Genomic DNA, 15,617 nt, shown 5'->3' with positions numbered 1-15,617 from the left:
TGGTGTAGGAAGCAAATATGGTGGGTGTAGGAAGCAAGTTTATGCATGGTGCATAAGTTTGGGCTTATGCACCATAACCACACCCATTAGCTATGATGCATTGTAAATAGTCCTTAAAAAAATAAATGTATGTAAAGTCACATAGTTTAATTCGTAGAAATATTATAATTTATATATATTGTAGGATCAAAATTCAAACTCTAAATCTATATTTATTCTCTTTGATAATAAATTTTTATAATAAATTTTTAGTCATTAAACTACTTTAAAATATATATATATATATATATATATATATATATATATATATATATATATATATATATATATATATATATCGCGTGAGAATGACAATTATATATATATGATAATGGTGAGAATGAATATAAGCCATGTGATCAAAAATATGTGGCAGATATTAAAAAATACTCTTTTAAATGTGTCACATGAGATTAATTCTTCTCAGAACACAAACCACTCCGCTTCTCTCACCCTCTTTTCCTTTCCTAGTAGGGTTGGGAATAGGTCAGGCGGCCTACAGGGGCCTTCGTCCAGGCCTGTATAAGCCTTGCCTGGCCTGACATGGTTATTAAAAATGTCAGGCTTAGGCTTTGAAAACGGCCTGTTTACATAAATAGGCCAGACTTAGGCTTTTAAAAAGGCCTACGAGGCCTGATAGGCCGGCCTGTTTATAATAATTATTATTTATATAATATTATTATTTATATCTTATAAAAAAAATATTATTTATATAAATATTATTAGCTTTTAATTATTGCGAGTTTTCATAATCGTATTTGTTATTTTATTAGTTTTTAATTATTGTGTTAATCATATTATTAGTTTTTTCTTAATGTTGTAGAAATTATAAAAATTTAAATGTGAACTTTTTAAGGCCTGTTTAGCCTATTTAAAAAAATTACATAGAGAAGTTTTAATATAACACAAACTTTTAAACAGGCTACAAGGTCAGGCCAGGCTTTTAAAAAGCTCAGGCCAGGCCAAAAAAAATAACATTTGATAGGCCACAGGCCAGACTCAGGCCTGAAAAAAATCGTAGGCCAGGTTCAGGCCTGTCAAGGCCTGGCCTGTTCCTAACCCTATTTCATAGTCAAATTTCCACCTCCTTCTCCTTCCTCTCGGTTCTGGCGGCCGTTCTTCTTCTTCTCTTCTCATCTTTCTCACTCATATTGATGAATCATCACTCTATCTTCATTATTATCATTGTTCCACCACCAATTTTAGCCGCACGTATTATTTTATTTTGTCGCCGACGTGATTAGCACAGGGTTGTCGTCGTTCTTCGCCTCCATAACAACGAAGAAGATGAAGGTCCTGACTTTGAATCTCAAAAACAACATAAACTAAAATTTCATATAAAATACCAAATGAAGTTCATGATCTCAATCCTTTGTGGGTTTATGTCTTTTATGGATTTCAAAAAGGCTATGCTAGCACGGATTGTTTTGATTTCTATTATGATTGAAAAACCCAGATTTGGGTGGAAAGTGGTCGTGTGTTACTAATGATGAATGAAGAACATGAAAATGATTAAAAGAGAATTAATTGCCTACATGTGTTGTTTAAAATCTTTGTAGCATGGGTACTCTTAAAATGGTAAAGTACCCGTACCAGGTATGTACCAGTACCGGATACTTTATGGTACTTGGTATGCATCGATTTCGTACTCATTTTTATTTGGTTGAATTATGATGATGAATACGGAAAAAACATATTGGCTGTTGAAAAATCACATAAAATATTATAATTTTATATTATATTTCAATTATTTCTCATTTTTTATGAAAATAGTTGAGACGGTGGAAAAAAAAAATTAAATTTTCAAAGCATGATAATAATAATTCACTTAAAAATAATTTTTCTAATATTTTATATTAACATACCCGTACCTTAATTTTTCTAAAAATATCGCACCGCGTACCCGTACCGAATACCGGTATCGTACCCGTACCTAGGCAACATAGTTTAAAACTGACTTTTATTTTTAACATTTAGATAGATTATCTAAAGGTTATTAATCATTCTCATATATCTTTACCATTCTCATAAGTCATAAAAAAAATGGTTAAAATAATAGTAAGGCGTGAGATGCAATAAATAAAAAAAAAATTATTATTCAGAATAATCATTAATTTTTGATAAAAATTTTGTCACTTACATTTTTTTATTGGTTTTTTGTTAATTCTTTGGTACTTAAGAAAATTATGATTATTCAGAATTTAATCGTGAAATAATAAAATTTAGTTAAGAATATTTTTATCAAAAATTAAATTCATTTTTTTTATAACGTTGTCACTTGTAAGTTTAATTTGTATGGCAAACGGTTTTTTTTATAACTTTTAGCTGACAAAAATTGTATCTTTATACACCTTTTTTATATAAATTATCTTGAAAAACTTATAATAATATATAAATACATAATTATTTGCACAAACTATATTTTGTATAAACTTAAAAATAGGTCAATTCAAACATGCCCTCAATATTATATGTAAAGTTAATATTAGTAGAAAATAATTAAACATATCAATATAAATTTTATACTTTTAAAATTAATTACGAATGCTCTAAATATAATAGGCTCGGTTGAATTATCACTATTGCCATAATATATATATTCACGGGTTATCATGATCGATAAATATCAATTGTCGAATCATTCAGTTAATTAATAATTTTTTAATAAACCATGGAGGAACATCATCAGAAACGTGTACAACACTCCATTGGTCTCGTGTTATAGAACTCTCATAAAAATTCACGAATATTAAGAAATATTATTAGAGTAACATATTTGTCTCAAATTAATGTTGTATTGTAGGTATTACTACATTATTATCATCTGTGGTAAATGTATTCGATGTTAATTTTTCATATTTCAATGTAAATTGGTGGTTAATAAAAAGAAAAATTTTAAACAGTGCTTACCGGACATTAGTTAAGTTTATCAATAAAAAAAATTATCTTAAAACTTGTACATTCATGTACCGGACGAGATACTATGGCCCCCAATTCCCCAAGCTCAATACCCACTATAGACGGATCGCCCGAGAAGGAGTCAAGCCCATTTGAACAAGACCAGGGTCCCACTCGCCCCACGATCATACTCTCTGAACCCTTAGGCTATGCAAGGATCAACGTTATAGCACGATAAAATAGACGTTCCCCTCAAGGCGGGACTTCCATGCAAAACGTGGGATCGAAATATCTCACACCCCTTATAGTTATGCTAGAGCCTATATAGGATACTTCACATTTACCAAAGGCTTAAACCTAGAATATCATCTAGCAAAGTGCATATCCTCTCATTTCTTAGCAGGAACAACTTAGTATCTTAAAAATGTAAAAAATTATGTTCACAACATTTTTAATTTTTTTTTTTGGTATGCATAACAAGTATTTTAGAAGATACTGTTTAGCATGACCCTAATATTTTTTTATTTGACCAGAATGATTATATTTAATTTTATGAATAAAATTATTTGGCCTTCCAAAAATAATACTCCGTCTTACTTTTTTATAAAAAGCACTAAATATAAACACTTAAAAATTTGACCAAAAAAATAAATAAAAATAAAACCCTTACAAACTTCTAGATATATTTATTACTTTTTTTAAAGGATCATACTAAACAGTAACTCTAAAAAACTTGTTAAACATTAAAAAAATAAAATTAACGCTACGAAAATAATTTTTTATATTTTTAAAGTATTGAAAATATTTAATATAAAATTGCCTTATTAATATGCTTAACTTAACATTTCCAAAAAAAGACCACAAGAAATATTCATGAAATGGGCCACATCGTTAGAGGCTTAGAGCACATAGTCTAGTATTTTAGTTTTAAAAGCAAACAAATTTGGCCAACATAATGAAAACAAAATACAGAGTCCCACACGTGCATAATCACAAGACGCAAAGGCCAAAGAGCATAAAGAACTTCAACAACCAGCCACAGCCAGTAACAACAGTGACTTGGCAGTTGGCACCAAGTCAAGAACATATTAATCATCTTCGAAAGATAATCAAAAGTAGCAGCAACCACATACATAATCAAAATGAAGTTTCAGGGGTTGGGTAGCACTTAAGGGTTAAAACTTAAGAGTTAAAAGTTTCAGGTTCAAATTTCAGTGAATATAAAAAATATATATATATATTAGCATTATAACCAATTATCAATAAATTTGACCGTTTCAAAAAAATAATTCAAATAAAGTTTCAAAGATTGGCTCGATGATTTTAAAAGAATAGGTGGAAGCAACTAATTCTTACTTCTTTTTTTTTTATATTAATTAACCCTCTAATTTCTAGGAAAAATGAATTCCAGTAATTCATAATTCGATCTTATCAAGAATTATTCCCACCAAAAAAGAAACATTCCCGAACGATTTATCTTGGGAGGACTCTTTATTAACCACTTGAGCCATGTGTTAATTTAGAAGCAAATAATTCTGATTCTTTGAAATACATGTTTCTGCCTAGATGGAGTAAGCTACCACGATACTTAAAAGAGGACATGAGAAGCAACTTAGTAAACACAGGTTTGTTTAGGAAATCATTTTAAAGAAGCCATGGGAAATGATCAAGCGCAAATCATTTTAGATATGATTTAATGCTTAACTTGGATCGGTTAATACCAATTGCACTGCATTTCGTTAACTAAATGCTAACTACTCTAAGGGCCCAATTGGTTCGAGGTAGATGGAGGGAAGGGGGGTAATATTGACAAAAAAAAATTTATTAAATCATTTTTTCAAAAAAAAAAAAAAAACGTTTTTTATTCTAGAAAAAAAGAAACAAAATTTAAAAATAATTTTTTTTAAAATGTTCCCTCACAATTTTAAATGCTCTATGAATTTAAAATATTCCTTTTGTCAATTTAAAACATTTTTTAACCAATCAAATCTCTCTAATAATTGAGATTTTTTGTTTTTATTTTTTAATTTTTTTTTCAAGAATAAAAAACTTTTTTTTTTTAAATGATTTAATAAAAAGAAATTTTTTTTGGTCAAGATTACCGCCCTCACCTCCCTTCCCCTCCCCTCCATCTACCTCGAACCAATCGGGCCCTAAGGATCTGATAAAAAATAGCGGATAACCGATAAGTTAGTTTATAACGGATAGCTTATAAGCTAGCCTTTAGCTTATAGCGAATAAATTAGCTGATTTAATTTGTAGTGTTTGGTAAAATTAACGGTTGAATAAGTATGAAAGACACAAAAAAGATATATTTAATTAATATTTAATTTTTTTCAAGTAAGATTGTAGGGGTAAAATTGAAAGAAAAACTTATAAGCTATAAACTCATATGCTACTTGAAATCGCATTTGAAAAATAAGCTATAAGCTCTATTTTAAAAATTGTTACCAAACAGAGCTTATAGCTTATAGGCTATAAGCTCGATATTTGGCCTTACCAAACAGAGCCGGCTCTGTTTGACAAACTTAAGTTATAAGCTAGCTAACATCCGAAAAGCTAGTTTATAGCTGATAGTTGAAAAGATACCTGATTGAAATTAAAGTGTTTTATAAAATTAGTTTTTAAAATTATTGATAAATATATAAGACATAAAAGAACATGCATGTTTAGTAGGTAGTTTTTTTATTTTATAAAAAATAATTAAATTAAATTAAAGGTTAAAAATTAAAAAACTGTAAAAAGATATAAGCTCAAACAAACGGTACATGAAATAGCATCTAAAAAAAATTATAAGCTAATGAGAAAAGCTTTATCAAACATTTATTTTTTTCCGAACAAACTTATAAGCTAGTCCAATAAGCTAAAAACTAGCATATTGAATTTACCAAACACACCCTAACTCTTAGCATCCATATAGTAAGCCAATTGGCCATTTCACCACATAAATGTCAAGTGAATATAAGACAAACTCGAGCAAGCCTAGGCACACAACAGCAAAGAAACACTTGTATAACTAGAATGTACACTTGAAAATTTACTTTCTAAAGCATCGTGGTCGAAAGGAATAGAATCTCTTCATTAACATTAGGGTCATGCCAAATCTAAAAACCCTAAAAAAACAAAAGAGACCGTGCATATAATATAGAAGAAAAAAATTACGGTGTTTGAATGGTTGAGATTGATCTAATGGGTAGAACATCAGGGGTACTTAATACAGATAATTCATTCCCATCGGTGGATTAATCTATGTAACTCGCCACAGTACATATCTAATTTTGGGAATATACATATAAGCTAGAAAGTATAGCAATGGAATTTTGTTTTGACACAAGTATAGCAATGGAATTGAGACAGTATAAATGAAGCATAAAACAGAAGAAATTGTAGCATTTAGCAACCTAGATTAAAAAAACCACATCACCGCCTCAGCTTGTTCTAACCACGCAAGTATTAACAATGGTTCGAGAAATACTATCAATATCCAAAATACTGCCTCAAAGAAATAAAAGTGTTCCTTTTTGTTCCTTGTTCCTATCTCGCTTTGTAGTGTGAAAGACAAGTGCAATATGGATGAGATTTAATTGTCTCCAAAAGCTGATACTCGCAATTGACACATGCCATGAATAAAAGTCAGGCAAGCAACTAAAAACACCCAATTCATTGAGCTCCTTAATCTACTATAATCCTCAAGATATTGGATGCCGCCTCCTGGAAATGTTCAAAGCCAATAATCTTATGACTAGGAATACAAGAAAGAATTGATCATCTAAACAAATACACAAGCTCAATCATATTCTAGATTGAAATAGATGATGCTGCAGAACACATTTATATTCAGAGCAGATCTCCATTATAATGCCATATATGATCTTTAGTCTCATATATGGACTGATTACGCCATACTAGTTTAGCATAAAAATGTCGAGAGGAAAAAGGCGGTGAACAGAGGTTTAGTCACAAATTTAATACAAAAGTGACAACAAACTCAAGTAACACCAGCTTCATTCACACATTGAAGATGATAGACCAGTCACAAACCAAAAAACATGTCTAATGCAATTAGATGATTTTATGGCCAGTTTCAACATAGAAAATCAAATTAATTAAGATAATTGATTCAATACTTGTCTGACATGAAGTTTTCTCAAATTACCTCTTTGGTCGGCTTCGATCTTCTTCATAATCCATCACTCCACCAGATTCAGAGCAGATCTCCTCATGCCCTCGGAAGTCGATGTCGCCCTGCTTACAGTGTGTAACTTCTGCCACGATGTAAGTAAGACACGTCGACCAATATATCCCAATCATAAAGAACAGACATTTAAGATTACATAGGATAGCCTTAAAGTTGAAGGCTACATACAACAACTATGAAGGGCTATAAAGATAACTACATGTTATTTAATCACTAAAGAAAAAAGGAGCTGTTTCTGCAGCAGATTTGCCCTCATAATTTTAAAGTTGGAATCATTAATATAGCAATATTGGGACTTCCTATGCATGGCTTTATACATACAACAATAATTTTTACCTACAATTTTTCTACTATAAATTTGTTTACTTCTTTCATAGGGGTGGACGATTTTTTATAAATTTGTTTACTTCTTTCACAGAACACATACAGATAAACAAAAAGATTAAATAAAATTCCAACGTATTTAGTAGAAACAGTTAATTTTATACAGAACCATTTTGCTTCTGTGAAAAGCACAGAATCAAAGGGTAGACACATCAATTCTGGTACTAAGATCAACATAAAGGAGAAATTGTGTACGAGATCAAACATACAAGCAAGCTTATCAATGGGACATTACCTCATCTATATTTAAAAATAAATTCTCTCAAAAAGCAATGCTATAAAAATAAATCCAACCGACCTTGAAAAGGGACTTCTTGACTTCATCAACCTTCTCTTCCACATCCTTCCGGTGCTTCTTGTCAACTTCACTCATTGAATCAGCCCATTTTATCTTATCTTGAATTGAAACAAGCATATTTTCGGATGTAGATAACCTGTGCTTCCCAGTCATCAAATAAATTTTAGTATTGGAAAGTGGCCATAGTCCAAAAATATAATATCTATTTTCCATGTAAGGGTGATTACTTTGCTGATAATGACATATAAATGCATGTCACACAAGACAGTAATTGAAAAAAGATAGATTACCAGTTGGAGAGTGTCTGTATCATATTCCCCAGTTGACCGGGCCTCAAGTCTCTACCAGCTGCAAATTGGACCTGAAATCAACTTCAAAAATCAAAGGAATGCCTAACAGATAACTCTACAAATGAAAAAATAAAAGAATAAAACCAAAAATTAGTTTTACTATAACCAAAAAAAAATGATAATGAGCTAGGACCTCCAAGCATCGTCGCAACTGATCCAGCTTCCCTCTGACTATGCCCTGATAAGAGCAAGAAAAGTTAGAAAATATATATTCCAAATAAAATATTATTTCTAAGTTAATAAATACTTCAATAATCTGACCATGCAACATCATCTGGAGAAAGACAATAAAAAAATAAGAACTCAAAAAACGAAAAAGACTAAAACAAGCATAAAAAGAAACAATCAAAAAGATTAACAAATTAATGGGGGGTTAAATAAAGAACACATAATTATAACATGCAATAACTACATGCCCTTTACGCCCAGTCATTCCGAAGAATGTGTGGTCAAGTGTTTCCACCCTCCTCCTAAATAAATAATAATACTCTTCCTTATTTTCTGGAAAAAGGAAGTTACGGGGTTGAGAAAGTTCCAAAAATAAGGTTTGCATATGAATAAGAAGGGTTGAGAGGGAGAGCTATCTTGTCATTTGAGAATGTCTTAAGGCCTAGGGAATGGGTGGTCCAGTGCCTCCTGCCCTTCCCCAATTTAATATTCCTACTTCCACATTGTTTAAAAAGCAGAAGTTAGGGGAGTTGAGTAAGAGGGATTGAGCGGGAGAAGTGTCTTGTCATTCGAGATTGTATTGAGGCCAGAGTTGTCAATGGAGGATCGCGGAAAATGACGGTTTTTCCAAATTCCTCCGCGCTATGCTATAGTGTTATAGCAGCTATTTGACAACACATTGTAATATATCATGTATCGCGAAACCATAGTAGTTTGTTAAAATTTTAGCTACGCTTACGCTATACTGCTATTTAACAACACTGGTTGAGGCCTTCGGCAAAGAGATACCCAAAGTTCTGCAGATCGTACTCTGATTGAGCAATTCATTCCTTTTCTAGTTTTAGTAATAAAACACGGGTTCAAAATACAGAGTCAAATACAAAAATTTATAAACCTTTCATTTCTCCCTCTCTAGCCTAGCCGCTTCACCTTGACTCATTTTCTCTCAATTAGTTTTATTTTCTGCTTATTAAAACTGTATTCCGCACAATGGAAAGGGCATTGAAAAGAAAAACAGCACAATGTTTACATGAGGGGGGGCAATGTGTGCATATTAGGACAGTTTTCACAAATTAATAGGTGCAGTGTGGGTTAGAGACTGATCGTCGCAGTCTTAAATGTGTTTAAAATGTCATTTTTAATCCCAATAGTCATTTTCACTCAACCACGAACCCAGAGTTGCATGAACGCGCACAGAATCGACAGACATGCACAATTCAGCCATTTCAACAGCTCTGTGCGGCAATGATAATCACTCCCACCAAGTAGACTACCATGATTGCGGCCATTAAAAGCGGTCATAATCCGCTATGCGGTGCCATTATAGCATGCTATTTTGACAACATAGTTAACAATAACAATTGACAACATAGTTAACAATAACAACATTAATCATAATAACAATCATGTAGATGTGCATTCAATCAATTGGAAACATTTGAGCAGTAAATACTCTTTCAAAAGAAATCGTTCTTTCTTACCGCATACATGCACTCATTAATCAGAAAATCTTCAAGCTCGCGAACATTTGTCACATCTAGCTCCTGCATCAACTGGTCATAGGGTAGTACCTGAAACAATTGAAATTGTAAAACTAGATTAGATTGCAATTACATAGAAGATCATATTCAAACAAAAAAATAAAACAGAATGTTAATCAACCATATTATGTACTACATAATTACATAGAAGATCAAAATGCAATTTAAAATGATGAATGGGGAGAAATAATCCTATAAAAAATCAAAATCACAAAATAGATGCAAGGGAATATTTGGTTTCCTTGTCCTGGAAAGAGAAATTTGATGAGAGAAAACTGAGGGGAGGAAAAAATATGTTCCAAAGAACAGAAAACCAATCCCCTAAAACAACCCTGAGCAAAATACCATAGAGACCGTGAAAAGAATCCAATCACAAAGTGTAGCCAATTATTACTTTGGATTGATAGGCATTACCTTGTGCGTCTCAGCAAGTGTAAGAACAGTAAGTTGCTTAAGCTTGAGGATCTGATCAGGTACCAATTGTGGAAGGCGCTCAGCATTACCTATAAGCCACTTTAACTTTTTAATGAACGCCACAATATTATTTCCATTTACACAAAAGTGGTAAAAGAGTGTAAAAAATAAAAAAATAATAATAATAAAAAAAGACAGACAGAAAGAAAAAGTAGCAAATCATTAATGAAGATAAATGTACAAATATCACTATTGTATGCACCTATACTGGCATTGCATACAGAAGTCCATGTGTAAAGTAAGTCCGACATACTAACCATAACATTTTTTTATGAAATAAATATGACCCTAGTTAATTAATTATTAATTTATACATCATCAGATATTGCAATCTTTACAAATTACAACTTACTATCTCGTGAGCCGTGACATTTTTTTTTTTTGAACACGCCAAAATTCGTGAGTCGTGACATTAATATCAGGGCATCGAATTAAGAATAAATTCAAGGTACAGTAAAAGACAGTTCCTACAACACTTGTTTAAGGTAACAGCATACTATGGGAAAAGGAAAAACATTCAGCAAATGCCAGAAAACACCCACAAGAAGGTTCTAAAAACAGTCCTTTACAGCGAGAACGGCCGCTACAAAACGGTATAGTGTCTGATACCGTTTTTCTCCGCTTAACAGAGTGAACAAAAATCAATAAAAGAACCACAACAAAACGCAGTTACGCCGCAACGAAACTCTGTTACGGTTGCAGCAAATGGGAGGGGAAATTTTTATTGCCTCATTTGTTTTGTTTTTTTTTTTTGCTCTCGACTCTTCTAAAAACATTAAAACCTGAATTTATTAGTGGTTAAATTGGTTTATAGGTGAAACAAATTCATTAAAAATTATGAAAAGAACTACTATTATGAAATTATGAAGAAACAATGATATATTAAGTTAAGTTAAGTTATTATATACATTATATGATCTTACAAATAATTTTAATAAGATTTGTGCAATGCTGCAATTAATTCACAACGCTGCAACCGTAACGTAACAGCCGTAACAGCGGAAATTGCAAAACCTTAATGCGACCTCAAGCGATATTTAAAACCTAAATACATGAATAAAAATATAAACAGAAAGATCAATCAATATACTTACTCTTGTAGTCACTCCATATTCCATGTGCAAACAGCCTAAGCATGTCAAGGTAGACTTTGCTATCAGTTGCTTCAAGCTGCAAAAAATCAGAGTCAAAACATTTATTTTGCAGAAATATCGGAACTAGTCTTATTTTATTAGCAACAAAAATAGTCCTCAAGTTACTTACCTTTCAATACTACCTCAATTATTTTCAGAGGACAAAATTTCTCACAAGTTTTTATTACCTCAAATTTTATTTCAATGTAGAAAGCAACTTAGCAAAATAATGCATTGTAAACCATAAAGGACCCATTTGGATTAGCTTATTTTTGAGCTTATGCAGTACAGCTTATGCAAATAAATAAGTTTTATGTATTATCATAAGTTTGTCAAGGTAGTTTTATGAAAAAATAGCTTATAAAAATATAGTTCTGTTTAGTGGAAACTTTTAAACTAACATAAAACCTTATTTATTTGCATAAGTTGTTTTGCATAAGCTCTCAAAAATAAGCTAATCCAAATGGGTCCAAAGTATAATATCAGAAAATAAGGCACCATAATACACTATCGTTTTCCACAACACCTGACTCATTCATAACATAATCATAGCGAGCGAACACAAACAACACGGAACAATTTATTTATAAATAAAAAACGGAAAATACGAAAACATTATTACTTTTCCATCTCGCTTTGCAATCAATTAACACCCACATACATGAACAAAATCGGAAAAAAAAATAATAAAAAAAAAATAGGGAAAAATACGAACCTGAACAACATTGGGGAGATCGAGAATCTCCGAGAAAGCGAAGAGCAAAGGGTGAGAAGTTGCATCGACAATGACGGAAGTGAGAGCGGGAGCGTTGGATGCGGCAGTGGCTTGCTTAACGAAGTGATCGATGAGTTCCGATTGTCTCTGTTCGATGTCCATGTTGGAGAATGATGAACGAACTAGGGTTTTCGAAGGAAAAATCGAATCGATTTAGGGGAAACTCGAGAGGTTTTAGATTTAGGGTTTCAGTTTCGGTTGAGGATTTTAAGAACTTGTTGAAAGAGTTTTTTGGTAGTGAGAAGAGTGCTTTGTTTACACAGATGATGATGATTATGGCTCTCTTGTGAATTGTGATAGATTTGTTTCTCTCATCAACAGCTTCTTATACTCTTTCTTTTTTGTTTTTGGTACATACCACTCTAATAATAATGCAACAATCTAGTTCAAAAAATAATAATGCAACAATCATAAAATAAAAAAATAAAAGTCTAAATTATATATAAAAAAAAAAGTTTAAACAATTTTTTGTGGAAATTAAAATTATCAACTTTATGAAAATAGTTTATGCAAATAAATAAAATTTTATGTTAATTCATATTTAAGTTTTTGTTAATAAATAGTGAATTAAAATGTTTAGAATTAAAGAGAGACATGATGATGGAATTATTGAGGAATCCATCCACATTACTTCCAAAAATTAAGTAATATTTGAGCTCAGATTCGGTTTCTCTTCTTTAATTGGAATTTTCCAAATTTCCCCCTCATCCTTCGTCCTCCCATCTCCTCGTATTCACGCTTATCTCCGAACCCCACTTTCTGACTTCATCGTCATCAACAGCCGAAAGTAGTAAATCACATGAATCATCAGTATGACCCATGTAACCGTAGTAGTAACAGAACATCCCCAACCTCTGATACTTCAACTTGACCTCTTATGACTCACCTCCCTACTGCTCCAGCCTCCTCGTCTGCTTGAGCGGCCTTTTAATGTCTAGCATGACTCGGGATTCTCGTATATTTACGTCAGAAGTTAGAATTAGTCTTCTCGTCATACTGCAGAAATTCACCTAACGATGATGCAATTTGTTTTCTATTCTTCTCAGACATTTACCCCACCAAAATGTTTTGGACTTGCACCCAAAAAGGTAACGTGTAAAGAGGGACTTGGGTTGGTACGCTTGCCTCCGCCGTCGATCTAAGTATGAGCATGTGCTTGTTATAGAACCATGGACCTCCCTTAAGAACCTTCTTCAAATATAGATGATGATGAAATTGGAACATGAATATTCTCGTGTCAACTTGCTTAATCATATCTCCTCTAAATTGACACCACGTACCTGCCATTGCCACCTTCATCAACTTGATTCGGACAGGTTTGTTCGCAAGAAACATATCGACAAAACATAAGACTGAGTTAATTTTTAATTGACCTTCTTATGTTGCTTCAATATCGACTTCCACTTTTCGTCCCCGTCTTCCAACGGCAACCTCCCAACGGATTCCATAAAAATTAAATCTTTTGAGAAACAGTAGTGTGATAGAATTTGTGTAGAATAACTAAGTGCATATTTTGGATGTATTAATTGGTTTGCAATAAGAACCTTCTTCAAATATAGATGATGATGAAATGGGAACATGAATATTCTCGTGTCAACTTGCTTAATCACATCTCCTCTAAATTGACACCACGTACCTGCCATTGTCACCTTCATCAACTTGATTCAGACAGTTTTTTCGCAAGAAACATATCGACAAAACATAAGACTGAGTTAATTTTTAATTGACCTTCTTATGTTGCTTCAATATCGACTTCCACTTCTTCGTCCCCGTCTTCCAACGGCAACCTCAATGGATTCCATAAAAATTAGATATTTTGAGAAACAGTAGTGTGATACAATTTGTGTAGAGTAACTAAGTGCATATTTTGGATGTATTAATTGCTTTGCAATATGAAAATAGTGCAGTCTGTTTTGGGCAGAAAAACTTCTCACAATGGAAGGGTGTACATGAATTGGACAAATCCAGTCGACTCGGTCAAACTCACTCAATCCAACCAAAATAATTGGGTTAAGTCGGGCAAATGGGTAGGTATGAATTTCAAAAATGAAAAATCCATAAAAAAAAAAGGTTTCGGGTAAAATCAGACTCAACCCAAAACTCACTGACCTACTAGTGCTATTGTTTTTTGAAATATTTTTTATGAAAATACTAAAGGTTTTGCCATTTAATCGATAAATATTTTTATATTTAAAACAAGTTATATTATTTTTTAAGAATAAAAAAACTGAATAATTTTTATAAACAAATATGATAATTTGTCGCATTATTTAAAAAAAAAACTAAAAACATTGAATAATTTGCATTAACAAGCATGACAATTCATCCTTTAATCATTTGATTTTTTTTTACGGGTCGTTTAATCATTTGATATTAAAAAAAGCAAAAAAATCATTTGGATAACACATTATCTAACCTGCAAATTTGTAGGTTTACACAAAAAATTAGTGATTATTTTTTATAGTGAAAAATGTTACACTATTTTTCAAGAAAATACAGTTGTGGAGTCATATTCATGAAAATTTTAGATGGTTCGTCATTTATATATTTAGTGTTAAAAAAAATTAAAAAAAATAATTTGGATAACCCACCAAACAACCAAATCCAACCAGAAAATTAGTGAATTTACCTAACCCAGGCAATGTTATAACAGGTGGTCATTTTATTAGACTCAATACGGAATACCCTATGTGATTCGGATTTTGGTCAAACATAACTCAATCCGATCCACGTACACCCTTGAGAAAATGAAGCTTCTCACAATAGGAAAGATAAATTTCTCTTATATTAAAACCTACATTTTTTTCTATTGAGAGTCTTATAATGGTGGGAGTGTTGTTGGATGGCGTCTGGTCTAGGAGATCCGTCGCTTGCTTGCATTGAATTGGGAGATTAAGGTGTGTCGCTCTTACCGTGAGGCGAATGCGTGTGCGGACGCCCTTGCTAATATGGGTTGTGACCATGGTCCGGGTCGCCGTTTATATGATAGCTGCCCTTCCAGGATGAGTTTGTTGCCGTTAGCTAATATCATGGGGATAACTATCCCTAGAACCACTACTGTTTAGTATATTTTTTTCCTAGGCTTAGGCCCCTTTGTAACAAAAAAAAAACCTACATTTTTTTTTTGTTTACAAAAACCTACATATTTATTAATTACTCGATTCAATAATATTTGTACCGATTAAAGCATAATTTAAAGATCACCGGTTTGATTTAAATTCAATTTTTAAAACATCGGTATAAATGTCCCATATCTATAATAAAAAAAATCAAAAATAAATAAGACAAAAAGAATTGTAAAATAATTTTACTTTGTTAACAAATTACAACCATATTTTTCGCCACACCACCCCACTTCA

At 32.0% G+C, this 15,617-nt stretch overlaps 1 protein-coding gene across 3 annotated transcripts; it reads right to left on the bottom strand.

Annotated features, from left to right (window-relative positions):
- Positions 1-5,992: 5,992 nt before the first annotated feature.
- On the bottom strand, positions 5,993-12,623 carry LOC123889822 (COP9 signalosome complex subunit 7). 3 transcript variants are annotated; one of them, XM_045939320.1, is made up of 9 exons: positions 12,199-12,623; positions 11,445-11,520; positions 10,291-10,379; positions 9,817-9,906; positions 8,301-8,345; positions 8,108-8,178; positions 7,818-7,953; positions 7,094-7,182; positions 5,993-6,648 (listed from the first exon to the last, which is right to left on the bottom strand). In XM_045939320.1, the coding sequence occupies exons 1-9, from the start codon at positions 12,358-12,360 to the stop codon at positions 6,627-6,629; spliced, it is 780 nt and encodes a 259-aa protein (XP_045795276.1). In that variant the 5' UTR covers positions 12,361-12,623; the 3' UTR covers positions 5,993-6,626. The 3 variants fall into 3 exon arrangements, with proteins under 3 accessions (XP_045795276.1, XP_045795278.1, XP_045795277.1); XM_045939322.1 differs by having other exon boundaries at positions 7,094-7,199; positions 12,199-12,620; XM_045939321.1 differs by having other exon boundaries at positions 7,094-7,202; positions 12,199-12,619.
- Between the last annotated feature and the right edge of the window lie 2,994 nt (positions 12,624-15,617).

This window comes from Trifolium pratense, linkage group LG6 (assembly GCF_020283565.1).
Source record: "Trifolium pratense cultivar HEN17-A07 linkage group LG6, ARS_RC_1.1, whole genome shotgun sequence".
NCBI lineage: Eukaryota > Viridiplantae > Streptophyta > Magnoliopsida > Fabales > Fabaceae > Trifolium > Trifolium pratense.
The sequence above is the reverse complement of the archived record's forward strand: the minus strand, read 5'-3'. Positions and strand labels throughout refer to the sequence as shown.